Source organism: Myotis myotis, unplaced genomic scaffold, assembly GCF_014108235.1.
Source record: "Myotis myotis isolate mMyoMyo1 unplaced genomic scaffold, mMyoMyo1.p scaffold_m19_p_7, whole genome shotgun sequence".
Lineage (NCBI taxonomy): Eukaryota > Metazoa > Chordata > Mammalia > Chiroptera > Vespertilionidae > Myotis > Myotis myotis.
Window position 1 is genome coordinate 74,921,746 of NW_023416379.1, and position 24,199 is coordinate 74,945,944.

A 24,199-nucleotide genomic window follows, 5' to 3' on the forward strand; every position below is an offset into this window, starting at 1 on the left:
TCTTCTTTGATTGTAACCCATGTTGATCCTCAGCTATATTTCTCAGACATTGTAAAGGGGTAAAGGTACAGCTTTTGTTCTGCTTGTTGGTACACAAGAGTTTTCTCTATTCTTATTTTTTAGAAATTATATTCAGAGTTTTCCTAAAAGCTCCAATGATTTAATCTCCTTTCCGCCAAAATAATTATTGTGCAAACTTTAAAAAAAAAGTCTTCACTTTAGTTATCAACACAATGAAATTAAAAGTGAATATTTTAAAACTTTTATTACCCAAGGTTTTTCATGTTCTCTACTCTTTGACTTGTGGATTTTTTGTTATTGTTGTTTATTCCTGGAAATTGACAACTGCTAGATCTACATTAATAATAACGAATGGGATTAGTTATTTTTCTACAACCCTGAGGTGTTTTTCATTCCTATTGTTCTTTAAGAACAATTTAACATACTGATAAAAAGTTTTCTTCACAATGACAGTGTCCTGTGATATCTCCTAAATGTGCTATTTTTAAATGAAAGTATTTGATTAAATACGTTTGTTGTGTTATCCTTAGGATCTCTAAGACAGTCTATTTTTTACCTCAGGGGAACATTTCTAAATTAAGCCCCTCTGTTGTCAGATGACTATTTATCTGTGTCCAGGGTCAGATGATCTATGTGGCTGGTTAATCTGAATATCAGCTGACATAGTGCTAATAAGCAGCAAAAGAAACTCAGAGATCAAGGGTGATATTTTTCTTTTGGTCCTGCTGTTTTGAGTATAGTTTCTCATGATTATTTATCTACGTTCAGAAAGTTGAATTATGTCTACTTATCAGAGGATCTTTTAAACATTTTGAGATTTGATAATATTCTCTTTCCTTATCTGAACTTTGTCTTATAAAGCAATTAAGTCATTTTTGTTCATAAAAGCATATGGCTCCCTTCTGCTGAATTTATGGTGCTGACAATTGGTTTCAAGTAAATAAATGAGAGAGTCTACATCAGTGAAACTGCAAGAATCACATATCTTTCTAAAATTTCTGGAAGTATAAAGGAACATATACTCCTATAATTTTCCTAGGTAAATATTAGTATAAAAGAAGTAGTTCTTTATGTAGTGTTTAATGTTAAGGATAATTAGAGCATACTTGCTTGACTTTTGGATGAATATTTAAGAATAAATTAGAAGAATAGATGAGGAATATTTATCTTCAAATATTTAACTAAGTAAAATAAATAAATGAAATTAGATTTTTTCACGTAGTCCAGAAATTAAATCAATGTGCAACAACAACAACAAAAAAGCAGATTTAAGACACAAGGAAAAAATGCTTAAGAAATGGAAATTAATAGCTGTGGAATCGTTTGTACTGTGAAGGCATGAGTTACATTTCTGGAAGAATTCACTATTTATATGACCTTTTGTCTAGGGATTATTATATTGCATGAGATAATTTGTTAGGTAATTATAATTTAGAAGCATATGTGATAGTTTAAGCATTATACATATATATTATATTCAGAGAGGGCACAATCAATAGATATTTCTTTGGTAAAGGAGCCTGATATTACGTATTTACAGTGAAACTCAAACTCAAGATATGTAAAACCAGAAATGGAGAAACTGGTAAAGGAAATCAACAAATTCCAAGCACTTTCTTTTGGGGAATATTGTGGCAGAAACTTATACACAAGTTATCATGTGAGGTATCAGATATAAGTTCATAGTTGAAAATCTATCATTATTAAGGTTTCTAGAGAGCTCTTATTACAGCATTTAGTAGGATTATATTCCCTTTAAGTGCCACAGAAAGTTTTTCAGCATTATAACAAAACAAAATCTAAAATTTTTCAGAGCATATTAAAATGGCTTCTGATTCATATTTCTATAAAATTTCAAAAACATTAAGACATAAATTAATTTATGACAATGTATTTCTAATTTTTTTAAAGGACAAATACCATATGATTTCACTTATATATGGAATCTAATCAACAAAATTATTTAATAAAAAAAATAGAAACAGGTCAGGTCGGCGTACTCAGTGGTTGAGTGGTGACTTATGAACCAGGTCACGGTTCTATTCCAGTCAGGGCACAGTAATTTTCTTTCATCATCGCTGTTTCTATCTCTTTCACCTTCTTCCCTCCTCTCTGAAATAAATAAAAATATATTTAAAAAAATAGAAACAGAAGCATACATAGAACAGACTGACAGATATCAAAAAATAGGGGAATTGGGGGCTGGGTGGAAAAAAAAGGTGAAGGAATTAACCCCAAACATATAGATCTAACAATTGACATGGTGATTGCCAGAGAGAAAGGATGGTGGTGGGAGATGAAAGTAGGCAAAGGGGTAATAAATGGGGATGGAGAAACTTGACTTTGGATGCACTGTGCACATGATGTTTTACTGAGTTGCACACTTGAAACCTATATGGTTTTATTAACTAAGTAGAGACCCAGTGCACAAAAATTCGTGCACTGGAGGGGGGTCCCTCAGCCTGGCCTGCCCCCTCTCACAGTCCGGAAGCCCTCAGGGGAGCAGGCCTAAGCCACAGTCTGGCCTCCCTCTGTGGGAGGTGACCAGGCTTATCAGGGGAAGGCACCACCCCCATCACCCCACTGTTGCTGCCACTGCCTGCCACAGTGGATGCGAGGCCTGAGCCCCAGGGCCTTGCAGCTGCTGTGGCTTTTGTCCAGATGGACATCGGAAGACATCCACCCTAATTAGCATATTACCCTTTTATTAGTATATATGTCACCTGAATAAATTCAATAAATAAATAAATAAATAAATAAATAAATAAATAAATCTTGTGGTAAATAAGTAACATAGCTAAATAGCCATCCACGTAGTCATTTTATGTGGATGATTCAGAATACTTGAGAATTCCTTTATTTTTATGGTAAAAATGATTAGATTTCTACTGAAAATAGATATTAGATTTCCCTTAGTGTTTAAAATCAGCATTTGTTTATTTCCCAAACCCATGTAAGCTGTGACATAGGGGTCTTCTAACTTATGTAATGTCTTAAAGCACATCAAAAAACATAAATCTTCCTGTATGCTTTAGATTTTTGCTATTTCCCACTGAATAAAAATGGGTAACTAAACATAAATATTGTAGTGCTGTTAAATTTCTACTTTGTTCAACCCACGATCTTATTAATCATATAATATTTTCATAAACTATACTTTATTTTCAAACTTGCTCTATCAAAACCTATTTTCTGTCTAGTTGAAAATCTGCTGTTTTTATACCCTGATTTTTGTAGTACTTTTTTTTATCAACATCAGTTATTCTTCCATGCTAATATTTCACATTTTTCTTTTTCATGATTACTAGTAATTCCAGGTTTTACTTCGTAGGTATATCTTTAGATCATTTGAAGTAAATAGTCAAACTATGTGTTTGCTGTGATGTTCAGTCGAGATAATTTTAATAACTAAAGAAAACTAACATGTTCTGAAAGCTTACTAAATACTAGGCATTTTCTAAGCCCTTTAAATGGAATGCCCACTTGATCTTCATGATTACCCCATTTTATGCATGAATAAATAGCCTTCCATAGTTTAAGGATCTTGCCCATGAATCTAAACATGCACTGTTTTCAGAGCCAGATATTACATACTATGACTCTTACAAATTACATGAAGTTTGTATACATTATAACCTGGATAAAAGGTATTTTTATAATTTCCAAATAAAACAATGCTATTAATAATGATCGTTATGGAACAACAATGAATTTTCTCTTGGATGTGTTTGGAATTACCTTTTGGTTTTTATGCTTTCTGTCTGGAATTTAAATGTGATCTGGCCCAAAAAAGGTAATAGCAGTTTTACCATATTTTTTTTGTTTTTCTCAATCTAACTACACTACTTCAATAGTTCTTTTAGCCCCTTACACAATTAAAGTTAATTTGATAAATTCATAAAATAAAAAGAAGAAAAAGTAACTTTTCTTTTGCCAGCAATTGACTTCAATGTGTAATTAAATTTAGCCAAATTTAATTTCTTTATTTTTAATTTGATAACTAAATTCACCCTTCCTTTGTGCCCTGTGTCACTCACTAACATATTTTGATAGGTTCTCCTCCCCTTGCTTTCTTGCCTTCTCTGCTTTACTGTCCCTTAATCCATACTCCCTACCATGGAACCCTCCAATCTTCCTCTCCCCCCACTCTCTTCAAGTCTGAACTGGTGCTCAAGTTTCTAATTTAAACCAGGGTGTAGCAAACTCATCCTCAGGCTAGTCAAGAATGCTAGTCAAGTTTCAAAAAAAAAAAATTATTGGTTTATTATTTTGCAAAAAGCCAGTCTGAAATCAGTCCTTTTCTCTCATCACATGATCCCTTTTCCCAGCATCAAAGCTGATGGTGAGTTGGTATAGTTCTAACTTTTAAAAAAGTCTTGAACTACCTGAATTGTGTTTTGGGGGAGTAACACATTGGGGTAATTTTTTTTTCCAAAAAAAGAAAAAAAGGAAGATCTCTGGCATTGAAACACATTTTAAAAAATTGACAGTGTACTTAGCCTTTTTTTTTCTTACCCATATAAGCAGAGCTTCATCAGACTGCTTTTCTAAAAACCTCATATTCTGAACAAAAAGGTTTGAATCTTCTAATTTACAGATAGTTTAGTTCTGTTGATAATGAAAAACCATGATTCTGATTTCTTTTTGAATATCTATATCTATTTTTGATATCTATATTATATTTTTCTTCAGGTAGAACTCTGAAATGGGCATCTCATAGCCTAGTTTGGTCTTGTGTAACAATTTGTAGTGAGAAAATAACTTTCATTTATAAACAGATGTTGATGATAGAATATATTCAGTAATAAATTGTAAAACTTGCCTTTGCTATTTTACCATGTCCATTTTATACACAACATTTCAGAACGAGGTTTTAAAGGCAATTTCCTTTGTTTTAATTTATAGTATGTTTATATTTGAATGAGATCCACATGGTAAACATAATTTGCTTATCCAAATTTTAGCATCACAACTCAAAAACATACATAAAAGAGAGTTTTGAAATCAATGATTTATAAAGTAAGCAGAGACAAACAGGAGTTAGTCTTGCTTCATTATCTGGTGAAAGATGTACTTTACCATCACTTAGCTTTCCCTAATGAAAACGGATATGGAAGTGTTTGGCTACATCTGTATTTCTGTTTTTGATTTTCCCTAATTCAGAACAGTAATCATGGAGCACCAGTCTTGCCCAACAAAGCCAATGTTAGGAACATAGTCCAGTTTTTGTTGTTTGCTATATTCCTTATTCTAGACTCTAACCCTGGTTTCAGTCATGATCTGAGGGGTAAATGTTTTCATGGTTATATTGATTTAATGCCATGAAGAATATGAAATTCTCCTTATTTTTGTCATACCCAAACATTAACTCTGTCTTTCCTGTTGCTCTGTCCACTGTAATTTTAACTTCTTGCTGGTACATGGTTGTTAAAGACATATTGCAAAAATAGCAGTGCTGGTTTTGCATCACAAGCAGGGAGCACAATGGGAAGAAGAGAGAACCTCTAGTCAGTGTAAGGTATGAGGAGTCACTGCAGTTCTGTGCTGTTGAGAGTTGAACTTGGGCACATGTGGAATAAGCTCACAGAGGATGAAGGAAAACCAAAACAGAAACAAAAGCATCTAACAAGCAAACCAACAGTATAGAGTGCAAGTGATGATCAAAATTTGAAATTAGAGGGGAATTTTTTTGATAAGGAAATTATATGTCCCGGATCCTTAAAAAATGCACACCAATTTCACTGCAGTGTGAAAAGTTTCCATCTGAATGGAATAGAAACCGGGGAGACCACCTGCCCTTTCATGGCTGGCAAGGAGTGTTCAGTGCTTATCTTCCCACTTCCTAAGGAAAATCCGATTTTGAACTTAACAAAACAAGCAGCTCCAACACTGTTCTTGACAGACAGTTTGTGGGTCACTGACGGACCTATGAGATGGATGGTTTTCCTCCCGTCTTCTCAAGGTCAGAAGCAGAGACCTAAGATGAAAGCATCAGCCCTAAATAATCCCTGACAAAGGGAACATTGTGTACTTAAAGGAATAGCACGCTACTTTAGGGTTGACAGGGTGGAGTTAAACAAACATCTGACACCTTTTAAGCCTTATTTTATTCATTACTGAAATGTAGTCATTGTTTTGTTATGAGGCGTAAATAAGATCACGCATGTAAATCAAGGTGAAATACCTAGCTTCAGTGAATGGCAGCTGCTGCTCCTCTCTAAACTTGAGAAGTATTGAATTAGCTAACCTCCTCAATTCTCAGTTTCTCTGATCCTTTTGAAAGGCATGCTCATTATTACTTTTGGATACCGGCTATATCTACATGTGCATCTAGTCACACCATTTCTCTTTGAAGTAATACAACTGATCCTATATAATAAAAGGCTAATATGCAAATAGACCAAATGGCAGAATGACTGGTCGCTATGACGCTGGGCTCATGGCTGGCAAGCACAGTGTCGGTGGTGGGGGCCTCTTCTGCCTCCATGGCAGCACTAAGGAGCCCTCAGGGGATGTCTGTCTGATGGCTTAAGCCTGCTCCCCACAGACATCTCTCGAGGGGTCCTGGACTGCAAGAGGGTGCAGGCTGGGCTGCAGGAACTCCTCCCCCCCCCCGACAGTGCACGAATGTTGTGCACTGAGCCTCTAGTCCAGTGATGGCAAACCTTTTGTGCTCGGCGTGTCAGCATTTTGAAAAACCCTAACTTAACTCTGGCGCTGTGTCACATATAGAAATTTTTTGATATTTGCAACCATAGTAAAACAAAGACTTATATTTTTGATATTTATTTTATATATTTAAATGCCATTTAACAAAGAAAAATCAACCAAAAAAATGAGTTCGCGTGTCACCTCTGACATGCGTGTCATAGATTTGCCATCACTGCTCTAGCCTATAATAATAAAAGTGTAATATGCTAATTAGACCGGACGTCCTTCTGGATGACCATCTGGATGAAGCCAGGGCTGTGAGGGAATCCCAGGTCCCAGTTGCCAGAGGGAAGCTGGTGCCAGCAGCCAGGGGAAGGAAGGCCTACCCTTGCATGAATTTCGTGCATCAGGCCTCTAGTAGATATATAAAAGTTCTAGTTATGCTACAAGATCAGATGATGCTGATGACCCCCAACGTAATACTCTGGAAATCCAACTATTATTTTGCATATTATTTCCTATTTTTATAGCTCAGAAGGATGCTTTTGATCTGGGGACCACCATGGAATCAATGTGGCATGAGATCTCCCCTTGGGAATGGTCCTTATGTGGGGTAGGCCAATTTACATTCTCGCCACAGCCAAAGACATGAGAAATTGAAGAAAAGGTCTGCTTCTCTTTACTCAGATGAATGTTTTTTGGTCCAATCTTCATATGTATAAGAAATAAGTCACGAATGTCTAAACTCCATTTTTTTTTTTTTTTGCAGAGTAGACACTTTATCATGGCATATGCATTCGATATCTCAGTATCAGCTCTTTACTGCATATTTGGGAAAACATCTTTTACTCTTGTCACTCTTTCTCTTAGATGTCAAAATAATGTATTTCTCTTCCGTTTTGGTAGTATTGGCCTATTGCAAGGATCCTACAAGCAGCTTGTGGTCATTTTACAGGTTCATGTATCAAATTGAAAGGGAAGGTCAAACATTTAGGGAACCATGCTTTTCTGTATGATACAAAAATACTTTGAATAATATATCATATAAGCTAGTATAAAAGAATGTTTTCTTTAGAAACTCATAAATTTCCCAAACAACTGCAGTAAGTTCATTTTGAGGACCACTTCCCCCACTATCAATAAAAGGCAGAGTATGAAATTAATTTCACTGCTATGAAACAAACTAAAAAGCTTTTCTTCATTGATATACTAAGACATAATCATAGTTTTTAAAGAACCTGTTGGTTGATTTCTGCTAAAATATGCATCATTAGAATTTTATTTAAATCTTTTATGATTTTAAGGAAAGAAATATCTGTGTGTGTACACTTTTTTTTTTAAAAAAAGTCACATAATAACTGGGAAAAAGTCTAAAAAATAATTCACTTTTCCCATGGTTTTGTGAAAAGAATGTTTGTGCCTTCTTAAAATAAATGAGGGCTATGAGATCAACTAACCAGTCTTTTGGGGCATGTGACAGATGATGTCTGTAAAACTCATAGGGCCTCAGGGGAAAGGCACTATATACAGAATGGGGCCAAAGTAGGTTTACAGTTTTTCATATGAAAAACAGTACAATGAATAATAATAGAAGAATAAACTCTGTCTCACCTACTTACAACTGTAAACCTACTTTTACACCACCCTGTATATGGAGAGGAGCTATTGAAAAGTGCTTGTGTGAAGGTAAGTTGGAATTCTTAGTTTGACATGCATATTCCACTGCCTGAAAGAGGGCCCAAGTTAGCATTTGTTGGGCTTGTCATCCCTGAGACAGTACACTTCCTCATCGCAGACCGATGTCCCATGGGAAGAGACTGATCATTTCTGTCATCTCAGTCCCACCCGCGGTGCAATGAAACAGCTGCGTGTCTGGACAGCTTCCACAGCTGGGCAAACACCTCTCGCCGCGATTCTTGATGTTTAGCCTTTCTTTTCTCAGGTCCCCCCTCCTGGAGTCCCATGAACTTCAGTCCTCAACTGTTTGTATTTTTCCCCCTCACGCCTCTAGTCAGCATGCTGTTGTTTCTAACCAAATATCCACTTTTCTAATCCCCACCATGCTTTCAAGCTGGAGGGCATTACAGTCCTTTCTGCAAAAGTTGTAGAAAGAATTTCAACTTAAAAAAAAAATCTTCCTCCTTTGAACTTATCTCTCCTTCTCACATCCCAATCATAGAGGAAAATGGATTCCTCCTACTGTCATATTACCAGGAATTATAACCACATTTACTTTTTTTCTTTTTTTAAATATATTTTTATTTATTTCAGAGAGGAAGGAAGAGGGAGAGAGAGATAGAAACATCAATGATGAGAGAGAATCATTGATTGGCTGCCTCCTGCATGCTCCCCACTGGGGATCGAGCCTGCAACTCGGGCATGTGCCCTTGACCAGAATTGAACCTGGGACCCTTTAGTCTGCAGGCCGACGCTCTATCCACTGAGCCAAACCGGCTAGGGCATAACCACATTCTTATCTTTAGGTAATTCTTAACTCACACTTCATGTCAGTGTCAGCATATTGTTCCCAATTACCCTCTGTGACTGCATACCTCCAATATGTCTTTTCTCCTTTAATATCAGCCACAGAAGCCTATTCTTATTCTTATATTATGACATTTGTTCCTTCTTTGGTTTTTGAACCTTTTTCAATACTGAGTGTACTAGAATTGTACATATGTAATATTCAATATGTAATATTTAATATGTAATTAAGTGGTTATTTTTAATTTACTCTTTTAAATAGCAGTATAAAGAAGAGAGTGGGAAGTTCTAGCAAAGGCACTGCATGAAGAGCTTGTTTTTTTTTTCAGACAAAACCTCAGAATTACTATAAAGAATCACTCAAAAACCTTACTATCTTACACTCTGTTTTCCCAATAAATCAAATTTTTCCTGTGTCACTGAGATCGCCTAATATCCAGCCTTTCTTGGTGCTTGAGTGTATAAGGCAATGTAAAACATGTTAAAAACAAGAAAGTTCTCAGCCCAAATGTAAAATTCTGCTTGTGATATATCAAATCCATGTGCTTGTATCTGGCCATAAGTCTATGCTTGTTCTATAAAACTCGAAGCTATGTAAATTTCTCATCAAATTATAACAGAGTTGAAATTGAGAGCTAGATTACAGTGTGCTTACTTTAAGGTCACACTGAGTTAAAATGTATATGCAATTTAAGTAGACAAAATTGTATCTTCTCCACATTCCTTAAAATCTGATGTAAAATGATTTGGTCTATATGCTGGGTAGAGAATTCTGCACATTTTAAATCATCTGCTTCTAGAGGGGTTAAATTCCAGTATAATTTAGAATTACAGAAACTATAATTTATGAGTCCCAGAATCAAATTTAATCACAGATTGCAAATAAGCAAAGATCAGGAGGATATGTGAATGAGAAACAATGCATTGACTTGTTTTCTATGAAATCATTCATAAAGGATACTGCAAGAATCTTTTCTGAATTGAAGGAAAGACAATTTGTGCACAAGTTCCATCACAGGTGTTTTGGGTTAAGCAGTCAATTACTGTGGGTTTATGGAGGGAAAAACAAACTGGAATTTATGCTAACATCTTAGAGTGATATGAACGTTTAGACTCTGATAAATGCTCAAATGAATGTTTTTCAAACTGTATATTCTGGAGGGAAACTAAATGCTCCTATTTGGAACCACTTATCCTTGTAACATCAACATGTCTCTAAAGAGCTGTTTTATGTCAGAGTCTCCTTTAATAACCCTGATTTTAAAGAAATAAACACTTTGAAAGTCACATTTTCCAAAAAGAATGGCCTGAAATACAAAACCAGTGAGTTTGAGATGGATCTTTGGTTTGCCGGCTTACCTTCTCTCTGACTAACCGTGAAACAGTGTGTTCTCAGACAGATGTGAATACAATGCCCTGACCCCAGTGCTTACCCAAAGTCTTAAGGGTCCGAAGTTTGGAAGTCTTGACTCTCCAGCTTCAATTATGATAAAATTTAGTAGGCATGAATCCCGGACTCACATTCGTCCCTCTTGATTGCTGTGTGAAGAGAATAATTGTTTCTTTTTAGATGTCATCCTAGCCCAGTCTTTATTCACTGTGTGGTTAATACAACTGAGAAATTATATGACCAGATATGTTTTGCTGCTCACATTGTTTCTCTTCCCTTGGTACTTGTATGATCATTTTTAGGGGCAATATGGCAGCCAACATATGAATAGTTCTAAAAGTTTTTACAAGCAAAGATCTAATGGGTATTCTTTTTACAAACATAAAAGGCAAATACCTCTGCCAATTCCAAACCGCTGACTTCCATTTTTGTTCTCATGATCTCTTTCATTTTATAATCCAAGAATTCTATGATACACAAGCCTAGGATAATTGGGCACAAACATTGTTTCTTTGTGTGTAGCTGCCATCAGTGAAATCACTGGAATGCTGGAAAGTTCTTCAGGGGCCTTTCCTATCTCCTATCTTCTCCCATTTGTGTAGGAGACCCCAAAACTATTTAAGCTTAAACAACCAAATTCTTCTCTGTCTCTTGTTATCAACGTACCCATTTAACAGGTCACATTTCTTCCATCTGCCCAGTATACAACATTAGGGCCTGGATATAATGCAAGTGTCCTAAGTAGAACCCAAGAAAGGATGTGGGGTGTTTATCTAAGGTTCCTTGAGATAAACTTTAACCGTGCAGGTGTGGGACATTCAAGCAGTTGCTAGCCAAGAGGCTACTCTACCCAAGCAGGACCAAGGGCAGGCCTAGGACCAAAAAGACCAGAAACCTTAATTTCAGTTTTAAGAGTATGCAAAATAATTAAATTAACTGCCGAAGGAATTACACCACATGAAACATATGCAGTTGCAAATCACACAGCACTTTATTAGTCAATAAAAGTTCCTGATGCTGCGGGTACAGGCATAATGGGATCCCAGTGGTGCTGTCCTCTGGGGTCCAGCAGCTGGGCTGGTCCAGTCCGGATGCAAGGGGCCGGCGTTCCTCACCCAAGAGCTTGGTTGCACCTAGATTGGGAGGTACTAGCCATTCTTCTGTCCTCTGGCAGAGAGGAGCCTGGAGCAGCGTCGCTTGCGGCACTGACAAAAGGACGTGCCTTTGTGGCTGTCTCTACAGGCAAGCACCATTGGCTGGCCAGGACCCATTTTTAAAACCTGTTTTGTACCCTCAGCAATTCAGGTGGCTATCAATGAATTACGTCAATGCACACATGTTAATTTCAAATAGGGCAGGGGCTACATGTGCTTATCTAGGGAGAGTACATCACTCACTCAAATGGTTATCTTGACAAGTCACTCTGAGTCAGTAACTGAAGTTCAAATCCTTATCTATGAGGTACACACGCTTCAGGGCAGAGGGGAATGTGTCTTTAATATCACACTTTAAGTTTCAAGGAAACATTTCAAAACCTTCCTAATATTTTTAGACATTCTTTAAGCATTTTTATTTTATTTTTTTAAAAATATATTTTATTGATTTTTTACAGAGAGGAAGGGAGAGGGATTGAGAGCCAGAAACATCGATGAGAGAGAAACATCAATCAGCTGCCTCACACACACCCCCTACTGGGGATGTGCCCGCAACCAAGGTACATGCCCTTGACCGGAATCGAACCCGGGACCCTTGAGTCTGCAGGCTGACACTCTACCCACTGAGCCAAACCAGTTAGGGCTTTAAGCATTTTTAAACATTTCTATATTTTACTACAACAGCAAGGGAGGTGACCTCTTGATCTAACAGTCACTTCATGCATCATTGGCACTGTCTCTCTCTTTGGTACACTTGTTGGTGCACCTTAAAGTCCTAATGCTCTGCTCACCTTTGAACAGTGACCACTCTCAGAAGCTCATGCTGATGCTGGTACAGGAGATAATCTTGGATCCACAGTCTGTCATCCTGTCCCAGTGAGGAGATGCTCCAAAGCCACTCTTCTGATTTAGGGAGAACCTTTTCCCACCACCTGTGTCACATTACTAACCAAGCTCCAAAGTAGTGATGCCTTGACTTCCTAGTATTTTGTAGGGACGTTAGGTAAAAACAGTTCTATGACATTTTCTTGAATTCTCTTTGTTCTTTAGAAGTTAGTCATGCAACCTAATTGGAGCTGCACAGACTTAAAATCACTGTTTCCTTATACTCACTAGGACATTGTTCTGAATCTATGAGTTAGGGATTCACCTTTTCCTTAGAATGACTTTCCCATGAAGTTGCTCCATCCTCATTCAAAAACATGTGCAGTGAATTACTCCTACCAATATTCTAGCTATGCCTAGACATGTCTGAATCCCAAGGTGACTAAGCTTGGGCTCAAGCTGATGTCCTTACCATCCTTTTAACTTAATACTCTTTTTATTATCCCACCCCATTTTTATGGTATATTAATGCTTAATCTTTATATATCATCTATCTGTAATACTATACCTTTTAAACTAGAAGTAAAAAATAAGGATCAACTTTGAAAATTAAATCCATACTAATACACATCTACATATAGGTTTCCTAAATCAAAAGGCTTTGGGTAGACTTCTTTATTTTTATATTTGCAGTATCTAAAACATACTGTATGCTTAATAATAAAATTGACCATGTTCAAATAAATCTTATAAAAGATTCAATACTTTCAATACATGTAATATAGTCCGGGTTCCCATTAGCACTTCTAATAGAAACAACTGTTCAGCCATTCAAAAGGTTTAGTCTACATAATCAATGTAGGTGTATTGTGTCTGAAGGAGTAGGTCAAATAGTTAAGCTATGGTGTAGCTCAAGACCAAAAGTAACTGAGCAAGCATTAACTTATGGAATCTTAATAGTCACCTCATTGCTGAAGTAAAAAGGAAACCAAGAGGAAACTTAATAATATCAAAAGTTATTTTAAAGGGAGTTCACATTGGTTTGAAGGGTACTTTACTTCACACACAATATCCACCTTTGTAAAGCCCAAGAAACCCATATTTGTAACATATGCACATCTTTACGGTTTTCAGAACATAAATCTTTAGAGAAGTATTTTTTCTCCACAGATAAAATTAAAATATTGAAAGTCTTTAGGAAAATAATAAAAGAAACCCTCCTGCAAACCAAAGGAAACTTGGAACTTTGCGTTAAGTGCCTATTTAACTATAAAAGGGTCTGTGTGTGTTGTAATGAATGGAAAACCGATTTTACTGTATTCCATTTGTGAACATCTTGCAGCAACCTATTTCAGTATTAGAAAGATCATATATTAAAAATAATTTCTGCAGTCATCAATCTATACAAGTAAAAATCTAGTTTCTGTTAAATTAACACTTCATTAAAAAATCAAAATAAAAGCTCAGCAAATACTTTTTATGTTGTACTCCAAGATGGGGGAAAAAATCAAAAATTTGAAGAACAGATTGCCAGTTATTCTATTCCATAACAGTTAAGTTTCTCAGTTCTTTTTTTTTTTTTTTTCTGTTGCTGAGCTCTCTGTCACTGGAAACATCTTAAACCAATTTCAACTGCTACACCTGAATAAACATGTTGTAAAAGTGTTTATGTATTGAAGTGGGTCAGTTCAAGGTATGGTATTTGGCTGGAACTTCTAATTTCTCTTTTTACAGCAAAAGGGCTGCCAGAAGGAGGAAGTCTGAGCTGAATTAATACATTTGTTACAGTGGAAGTAGAATGGAAACTGCTCTGACCACAAATCAAACTGCCTCTTTCATTTATGCCAGTGATAGAGTTTTTCTAAGAAATATAGACTCTGGCATAAAGCCACTGTAAGTTTGCATTTAAAAGAGAAACCTATATGCTTATTTGTTTAAGGTTTACTGCTTTGATTATTTGTAAGCGCTTTCTTGGGTAGGACTGAGCATAGTGTCATTGGTGAGGTGGAATGCCATTTTAATACTTCTAGGGACTGAACAGGTTTTGCCAATATGCTGTAGAACAATTGTTGAGCATCCTGATGCTGCCTGGACTGGAGCACACTTTTTTATTTAACCAATACCTCCACATTTAAAGGACCTCTGTGTCTGTCCCAACAGCTGCACAGCCTCACATGACACAGTCTCATTTTCTGACGGTGGAAGGTCTCCTCACAATACAGTATACACAAAAGTGTTTATGCTGCCAAAATAAATTTTGTTAAGAGCATGGGTTTATTTGCTAAAAAGCCATTGATGCTGTTTCAGGGACTTGTTTTCCTTTTCCTTCTTCTAAGGTGGGTCCGGCTATAGAGTGGACTGAGGTTGCTCCACAGTCTTCACTGAATAAATATTTTAAGAAAACATGCACATCTCCCATGGGGCAAAGCAGAGTCAGTCATGCACATATTTCAAACCACATTATATATTACTCTTCAAAGATGGGAAACTTCTCTATGTCAAGTAGATAATTTGCATGAGTTTTTAGTAATTCTCAACTAAATTTACAACATAAGATTACATAGTTCATTCTCTTTGTGTGATTTTCATGGACCAATATCAGCCAATGGTTTGCTTCATATATATTATAGTATTAAAGTATATGATTAGATATTTATGTTATATTTATAATTTTCAGTGATTATTTTAAACTAGAGAGGATAATAAGAGTGAATTGTAAAAAGGGGAAATGCCGGGGTCCAACCCAAGCAGTCCAGGGGTCCCCAAAGGTGTGGACGGAGTTGGCGAAGAAGGAATGACACGAAGACAGTGTTCAGTTGATCAACAGCCTAGCCAGGATCTCCAGCCAAGTTCTGGTCTGGATCTCCAGAGAAGTTCTGGTTCGGATCTCCAGCCAGGTTCTGTGGCCAGTTGTCTTGCTAGGTTCTCCAGCCAGGTTCTCCAGGTTCTCTAGCCAGGTTCTGTGTCCATGTTCTCTTGCTAGGTTCTCCAGGCAGGTTCAGTAGCCATGTTCCCTCACTAGGTTCTTCAGCCAGGTTCTGTCCAGGTTCTCCAACCAGGTTCAGTCACCAGGTTCTAGTCAGGTTCTCTTGCCAATTTCTGTAGTCAGGTTCAGTCCAGGATCTTTTGCCATGTTCTCTCCAGCGAAGTTCTTCTGTCTGTAGGTTCTGTGTAGGTTCTGTCTCCTAAGTTCTGTGTGTAGGTTCTGTCTTCTAAGTTCTGTGTGTAGGTTCTGTCTTCTAAGTTCTGTCTTGTTACATCTGTATTTATACCAGTTGATTCCAATCCTATCAATCTCTATTCCAAAGGTTAGGGCGTTTCTTATCTCCATTCCAGGGAGTAAAGATTATGTAGCTTAAGCATGATTGTTCGTAGTTAAAGTGACTAATTACCCGCCTGGCACTTAGTTAAGAGGTTTTATTCCCTCCCTAACTTCAGGGGAAAATCCCTACCTGGGGAAACAACCTTTCTCAGAGACCTTGGTTAAAACACATAGTGCCAAGAAGGTGAGCAAACATATTAAGAACAGTATGCCATATATGCCAGGTCCCTTGAAACAGCAAGCATGGACCGGCTCCCGGCAGGGAAATAGTAATATGTAACTCCTAGATTATTTGTGGAATCAAATAACACAAGGAAAACAGTAAAATGACTAGCATATCCATAGCAAGGGCTCCAAAACATTTGGCATGATTATAATTATAAGTGTTATCATTGTTACCCCAATGGGAGAGGCACTTTATTAACTTCTACTGCTAGGCCCTAGGACACCTTGACTTCTAACTCACTCCTCTACCGGTCCTTCTTCTCTGATGCACAGCCATACCGAGTGGCTCAGAAAGGTCAGAGATGAAGGTCAGTCTTCATGCTCATCGGGCATTTTTCTCCTTTCTGAAAGACCCCAGGCTTGGTTTGTGTCTTCTGAGATCTTTTCAGTAAACATTCAGTTGTGTCAAAACTCAGAAGGAGGGAAATTATGAAATCTTCATGTTTCCCTCCAGTTGAGAAAAAGCTGGCACTTGAAGCAAGTCCCCATCCCCAGCGGGGCTTCTGGAATGACCTTTGAAGAGCTTTCAGTAGAGCCCAGCTCTGTAAAGTCTGCTGGGCACAGGCCAGAGGGCAAGGGGGAGGCTATCAGCACTAATTAATGCTTGAAGGGCTCGAAAGGAGCTGGGGAAAGTAGCAACATCCAGCCAGCCATTCAGCTTTTACCACTTAGAGGAAAATTATAGGGAACTTAATACAGAAGAGCCCATAGCTCATATTTTTGAAATTGTTACTCAATGTGGACATTTCCAGGCTGATGGTAGTCAACCTTCCCACGTATAGTATTGCTGACTTCCAGGTCTGAGAGCTCTGTCAGTGGAGGCAGCCCGAGGGTGTTCTGTGGTGGAAGAATGATGCAAAAATGCAAAACCAAGCATGGATAATTGTCTGTAATCGTAAACTCGCAATGTTTATAAAGATATTTGGCCTGAAAAGAAAAGATTCTGATAATGTTTTAAAACTCTTCCCGCCCCCACCAAAGTACTCTCAGAATTCATTCATATCAGGTAAACTTGATCTTGTTTTTCATAAACCAAGTGATTGTGCATTGTGTTCTAGGACGCAGTATCAACGTCAAATCTGCTGGTCTGGTGGGGAGACATGGGCCTCAGTCAAAACAACCGTTCATGGTGGCTTTCTTCAAGGCGAGCGAGGTACTCCTGCGATCCGTGAGAGCAGCCAACAAACGGAAAAACCAAAACCGCAGTAAATCCAGCTCTCACCAGGACTCCTCCAGAATGCCCAGTGTCGGAGGTAAGGTAACACCGGAGCAGCAATGCACAGAGTTATGGGGTCACATGTTGCAAATCAAGTAGCCGCCATAAATTTACTCTCTGGATATACCTTTATTTGGTTTATTAAATCACCCAGCAATATTTCTAGCATCCCCAGAATGTTTCATCAGTGAATCACTTGGTAATTCATTTTAAAATAAGTATGGCTGGCCTTGCTATGTTGAAAGATTCAGTTCAAATTAAAATCAAGCTGGCAGTAATAAAATTATGAAATGGCTACGTCAACAAAGTCTAGCCAAAAGTGAATTGCACAGCTTGCTGAGCTGACCTCCCCAGGACCTCTCAAATATGGATGGGTAGCCAGGTAAATTCAACATAAAAATGTTTCTTTAGTACTTAAAACAATACATGTGAATCAGGCAGTTTAATTTTTTTTCTGACAATAGAAGCAGGAATTAAGATCATTAAGATATTTGTATTTCTATTAATTTTTTGGAGGGCTATTATCTCGATAATCTGCCTTGTTCTGTGTGTGTGTGTGTGTGTGTGTGTGTGTGTGAACACGTATATAAAAATCTTACAGTGAAATATTATAAGCACACAATGGATCCCAATGAGCCTGCAATTTAATCTATTGATTGGTAGAAGGGATATAAAAGTAAATTTGATCTAAATGCCTCTAACTGCCAAAATCTGAAATGATTTCATCATATTATTTATGCCAATAAGTGCCTTGTTTAGTCCAGGCCACAGGCAGATTTTTATAAGCTCTTTTTAGATAAAAATGATGGCTATTTTATGCCAAGAAATTATCTTTATCTCTAAACAATAAGTCTATTTGGAGGGGAAAAGTTACCGTAGCACATCTCAACTTAGTCTAACATGTTGGTTCATTCGTGAAATATGTGTTCTTCCATGTTAATGGTCACCACATGCGAGGCACAATAGATGAGCTGGCAGATAAAACAGATGTAATCCCTGCATATGGCTTTTCAGCAAATTAGAATGCTTAACTCTTGCGAAAAGACACATCCAGACAGTGTTTGCCATTATACCTGAACTCTTCATCCCCACCCCCCAATCACTTAAAACTGATAAATCATATAAAAACACCTGTTTGTGTTTGTCTCTCTGTCTGTTTGTTTATTTTTGCATCTGGGACTGTCAACAAAAAGAATAAGTGGAATTCATTGGAAACTTCCTAAAGTATGGGCTCTAGGAGAGTACTGTTAGAAAGAAATCTATTTGGTGTATTTAACAACAGAAGCAAGAGGGAAGATATCTTTATGAAAAAACATTATACTGAATTACATGCTATGTATAGAGTGATGTGGTTTTTTGGTTTGTTTGTTTAATCTTCACCCAAGGACATGCTTATTGATTTTAGAAAGAAGGAAGTTGGGGGGGGGGGAGAAACATTGGTTGGTTGCCTTCCAGTCCATACCCCAACCAGGGATCAAACCCACAACCTAGGCATGTGCCCTCACCAAGAATCAAATCTGAAACCTTTTGGTGTATGGATGACACTCCAACCAACTGAGCCACACCAGCCAGGACTAGAGCGATGTTTTAAAATAATTATCTAACAAATAAGTTTAACCATCTTTTTCACTTGAAAATAAAACATGATAGTAGTGCCTCATTACCAATCTATTTTATAAAGATCTTCAGAAGATATTTAGTTTGGCAAAAATTGTAATTGGTTAATATGAAAGCTGGGGAAAAACAACTTTCTAAGACCTTCCCTTCCTTGTAAATACTCTCCTGTCAAAGTTGTATATTTTTCTTTTCATGTAGAATGGTCTGAAATTGGTTGAAATGTTTTTAATTTAATGTAGCAGACTGCATTAAGAAAAAGGTTTGTTAAAACTTGAATAGAATAGTAAATACTTTTTGAGGAAACTACAAAGGGAAAAGCCCAAGTCCTGTACTTATTATTGAGCTCATAACATCTCTGGCAGAGGCGGTCTAGAGAGCGAAATCATCAAAGTCCTTTTCCCCATTGGTGAACTCTGTTTATCTTCTCTTCCTGGCCACAAGTAACAAATGTACTGCTATGACAAGAGATGAATAAAACATATGGGGCAGAAATCGCATAAGTTTTCACCAGTTTCCTAACACCATTTAGAGCACAAAGTTATTCTAATATAGACCAATATTTTCTCTTTTAAAAGTTTGTCATTGGCAACCATTTATGTGAAATATGTGGTAGATGGTTTTGGAGCAAGTTCATATTTTGATAATAAAAAAGGAAGAAAGTAGCTGGTTTGTGTCTATGAGACTTAACCTTTCAATAGGTACTAATCAAGCAGACAGGAAAAAAGTCTTATGGAATTTGACCTAAAAGACAGGGCTTTAAGAAAGGAAATGCTAATATAAACACAAAATTTGATACTTAGGAGACTTGAAATGCCAGTGAAATTTTAACATTATCCAAATATAAATAATAAATGTTGTAATAGTATTAGGCTTTTACAATAAAATACTGTGCAAAGACTCCATGGCTAAGAAAGGAGGGAGGAGTGTTTTAGTAGATGTTTGCCTGATTGCGTTTATTTATTTATTTATTTATTTTTTCAAGTCAAATCATCAAATGTTGACAGTCTCAGTTAGTGCAAGAGAATTAAAACTCAGGTTTTTATTGCTGTGTTTACCCCCACTTCTTTCCTATTTCAATGATTCTTGCCTTCTGATTTCTTAATACCCCTTTATTCCTGCATACTCCTATGGGAGAGCCTAGGACAGCCGTGGACAAACTACGGCCCGCTGGCCGGATCCGGCCCGTTTGAAATGAATAAAACTAAAAAAAAAAAGACTGTACTCTTTTATGTAATGATGTTTACTTTGAATTTATATTAGTTCACACAAACACTCCATCCATGCTTTTGTTCCGGCCCTCTGGTTCAGTTTAAGAACCCATTGTGGCCCTCGAGTCAAAAAGTTTGCCCACCCCTGGCTAGGACCATGTCTAGCATATAACAGAAACCATCAAAATACTTGGTGTTTAAGTTAATGTGTTGACTGTATGGGAAAACCTAACCCCCTCTTCAGGTTAAAATACACTGAACCACAGCTCCCATGTTTTCTGCAGAAACTACCCCTCTTTAGTTTTTTGGCAAGAAGATTGAGCAAACATGTTATGGGAGAGGTAGCCTGTTTCACGATGAGGCAGTACAGTGGATGTTTGAATTTGGGTGTTGGGGGAAGACAATGGAGGCAATAGCTAGCTTTTAGGTTAGCCACTCTTTAAAATATAAAGGCACAGGGTTGGTAAAAAATGTCAAAGAACCTACTGAGGGCAAGATGCTGTCCTATATCAGTGTCAATAAGAATAGAGCATTAAAAATTTGGAAAAAACTAAAATGCCAAAGGCAAGTCCTGGTTCACTGCAGAACTGCTTGATAAAATTACTTATTGTGTGCTCCATGCCGGAGATCTTTGAAGGCAAATCCAGTTATTGGTGGCCCTGCCCTACACCATGGTGATTTCCTAGGACACTTTCTTTCAAAAAGTGATTATAATGAAAACATTGTGCACTTAATCTCAACCCTGACAGGCACTATCTCTTGCCTAGTGGATGGAATATAAAGTAATACCTCTTGGACAAACCTATTAATCAAAACCAGAAAGAACAATTAATTGGAATCAATTGTTTAGAATATTTTATATAATTAATATATGCTTTCATTACTTAAAAATAATCAAGTCATAAATAAGGCTAGAATTCTCCTTTGATCAATTAATCCTTTTGAGATAGGTTACCCCGATATCAACAGGGTATGTGCACTTCAAAACCTTTTCTTCCATAGATAGTCTCTTTTGGAGAATATATTTTTGTTATGTGTTCTTAACTACATGATTGATGTATTTTATGTATTTTTAACAACTTTTTTTAAGAGCAGTTTTAGGTAGGTTCATAACAAAATTGGGAGGAAGGTACAGATTTCCCGTGTACTCCTTCATCCCATTCATGGATAGCCTCCCCCATTATCAATATCACTTACCAAAATGGCATATGTGTAACCAAAGATGATCCCACATTTACACTCCATAATCACCCAAAGTCTAGTTTACCTTAGGGTTGTCTCCTGGTGTTGTACATTCTGTAAGTTGGGACAAATGTAAAATGATGTATATCCTTTGCTATAATATCACATAGAGTATTTTCACTGCCCTTAGAATCCTCTGTCCTCTGCTTATTCATCCCCCACTCCTCCTTAGCAACCACCTATCTTTTTATTGTCTCCATAATTTTACCTCTTTAGGAATGCTATATCCTTGTTTTATCTGTTTTTTTTAACAATATGTCTCCACCATCTTTAAAATTGGTGATCTCATTCTTGGTGACCTCTACCGCATATAGTCAATAGTGCTTGTGAGAGTTTATTTAATCATATCGCTCTTAAAAGGGACATTTGGTTCTTTCTAAATCGGGGCTTTCAAAATCAATGAAAATCCTGCAAGACTGCACATATAAGAATACATCTAATCCACATGATTTCTATAGTAATTAACACTAAAAGCCTATGTCTATACCCTGAGTCCTGAAAAACTTTGGAAATACCTCCTAAAACAACAATTATTTTGGTGCATATAATATCAAGATCGCTGTATCTATCTACCTACCTATCTATACCCTTATCTATCATCTACGTATCACTTAATCCTGGGCCACTACTTACTAGTTGTATAATCTTGAACAATATATATGACCTCTATTTGCCTCTGTTGCTTCATAGGTAAATTGAAAATTTTAACAGTACCTACCCCATATGGCAGTGATGGTGAACCTTTTGAGCTCGGCGTATCAGCATTTTGAAAAACCCTAACTTAACTCTGGTGCCCTGTCACATATAGAAAGTTTTTGATATTTGCAACCATAGTAAAACAAAGGTTTATATTTTTGATATTTATTTTTATATATTTAAATGCCATTTAACAAAGAAAAATCAACCAAAAAATGAGTTCACGTGTCACCTCTGACACGCGTGTCATAGGTTCGCCATCACTACCATAGGGTGAGGTTACTTGGGTTGTGAGGATTAAATGAATTAATGTGTATAAAGAACTGATAACCATGGTACATGCTTATTATAATTAGATTAATTAGATTAATCTAATTAAAGATTAACACTATAAGAACCTAAGCTAGTACCTAGTATACTCCAGAAGACTTCATGAGGCACTTATATGAGACTAGACATTTTCCAGAAATGGAGGGAGAGATGAAGCCTTTCAGACTGATATGCACAGTTATAGAGCCAAGTAACAGTGTCAAATGGCTGAGTATGCAAGTATTCCTGTGTGAGAGGAGTGTTATATCAGTGAGAAAATGATGATGAAACCAAGTCATAGAGAGTAGGTATGTGATGATAAGGAGCTATGGTGTCTTCATATAGACATTCAAAAAAGGAGAGTCATACTCAGATATGCATGTTTGAAAGTTAAATTTGGTACCAGAGTGAAGAGTGGAATGCCAAGGGAGGAAACTGAAATCCCAAATATGATTAGGGGCCTAGTCCAACACCTCATGCAATAAAAATTATAGATTGGAGAGAGTGGAAGTGGAAACCAAAACATGTGGAATGAGGCCAACTGGGACTGAGTCAAACGGGACTCTGGAGATGGGAGTGTAAAGAATAAGTGGAAGGCAGAGGAAAAGATGTAGATATGAGCCAAAAATGTTAGATGTGGCCTATGACTTGACAGTACCATAGAAACAAAGGAAGAGAAAAACATCATGGAGAGAGACTCCAGTGGGAACATCAACACTTCAAGTATAGAATCAGGAGAAAAAGCAATTCTATGAAAGAGACCAAAGACTGATAGAGATATAGGAGAGCAGGGATAAAGTGTTACCCAGATTAAGTTACCAGAAGAAGATGTTGTAGTAGGAGGTAACCAAATGTGCAAAGGGCTTCCAAGCAGTGAACTAGTCCAGAAATCGGTCAATTTAGTGAGGATTTGTGGGCTGATTTAATGAAGGATACGAGGGAAAAAGAGAAAATCAAGAAAGTTATGAAATTTTCTGGCTTGGGCCACTAGGTTACTGGTGATCCTGTTAATTGAAATAGTAAACATCAAAAAAGTAAAGTCAGAAATGAAAATAGAGAGTAGGAGGCATCTGGGAAACTTGCATTTAGAGATGCCTGGAAGGCAGTTTGAAAGTCAGGTTTGTGGACAGGTTTTTAAGTCAATGAGCTCTAAGGTGAGAAGGTTGGATCATAGGTGCTTTGCTGAGCACAGTGAAGCAAACACTCTAGAATCAGTGGTTCTCAACCTTCTGGCCCTTTGAATACAGTTCCTCATGTTGTGACCCAACCATAAAATTACTTTCGTTGCTACTTCATAACTGTAATGTCGCTACTGTTATGAATCGTAATGTAAATATCTGATATGCAGGATGGTCTTAGGCGACCCCTGTGCAAGGGTCGTTCAACCGCCAAAGGGGTCGCGACCCACAGGTTGAGAACCGCTGCTCTAGATAGTTATTGTTTTGAGATGTCTGGTTTGCATCATACATTCAAACAGAGAAAAACACAGTTATCCCTACACAAGTTAATAACACTAATTCCTACTGAGTTGTGCAGACATTCAAGTGAGGAGTTCACTGGATTTTGAAATTCCTCATTTTTGGGGGGAATTGGTATTGTTTTGGGTTTGTCGTGAATTTCTCTTTTCCCAAGGCCAAATAAAAAATTTACCATTTCTTCTTTACCTCTTCTTGTATCCTCATTCATTTGTCATTTCCATTTCCTATAAATTAATTAAAATCCCGATGCTGTAGATTCTGACTTCCTTTTCCTTTGGGGAACTAAGTGTGGGAATGCTAACATCTTGGCTTTTACTTTGAAACACAATATCTTATATTTGGTTTAAGCAATTGATGTGCT

At 37.1% G+C, this 24,199-nt stretch overlaps 1 protein-coding gene across 1 annotated transcript in view; it reads left to right on the top strand.

The window, feature by feature from the left end:
• BMP5 (bone morphogenetic protein 5) overlaps positions 1-24,199 on the top strand; it is a 120,493-nt gene that overhangs the window by 85,691 nt on the left and 10,603 nt on the right. The window contains exon 4 of the mRNA XM_036318353.1: positions 17,131-17,325. Within this exon, the coding sequence (XP_036174246.1) occupies positions 17,131-17,325 (195 nt within the window). The remainder of the gene's footprint in view (positions 1-17,130; positions 17,326-24,199) is intronic.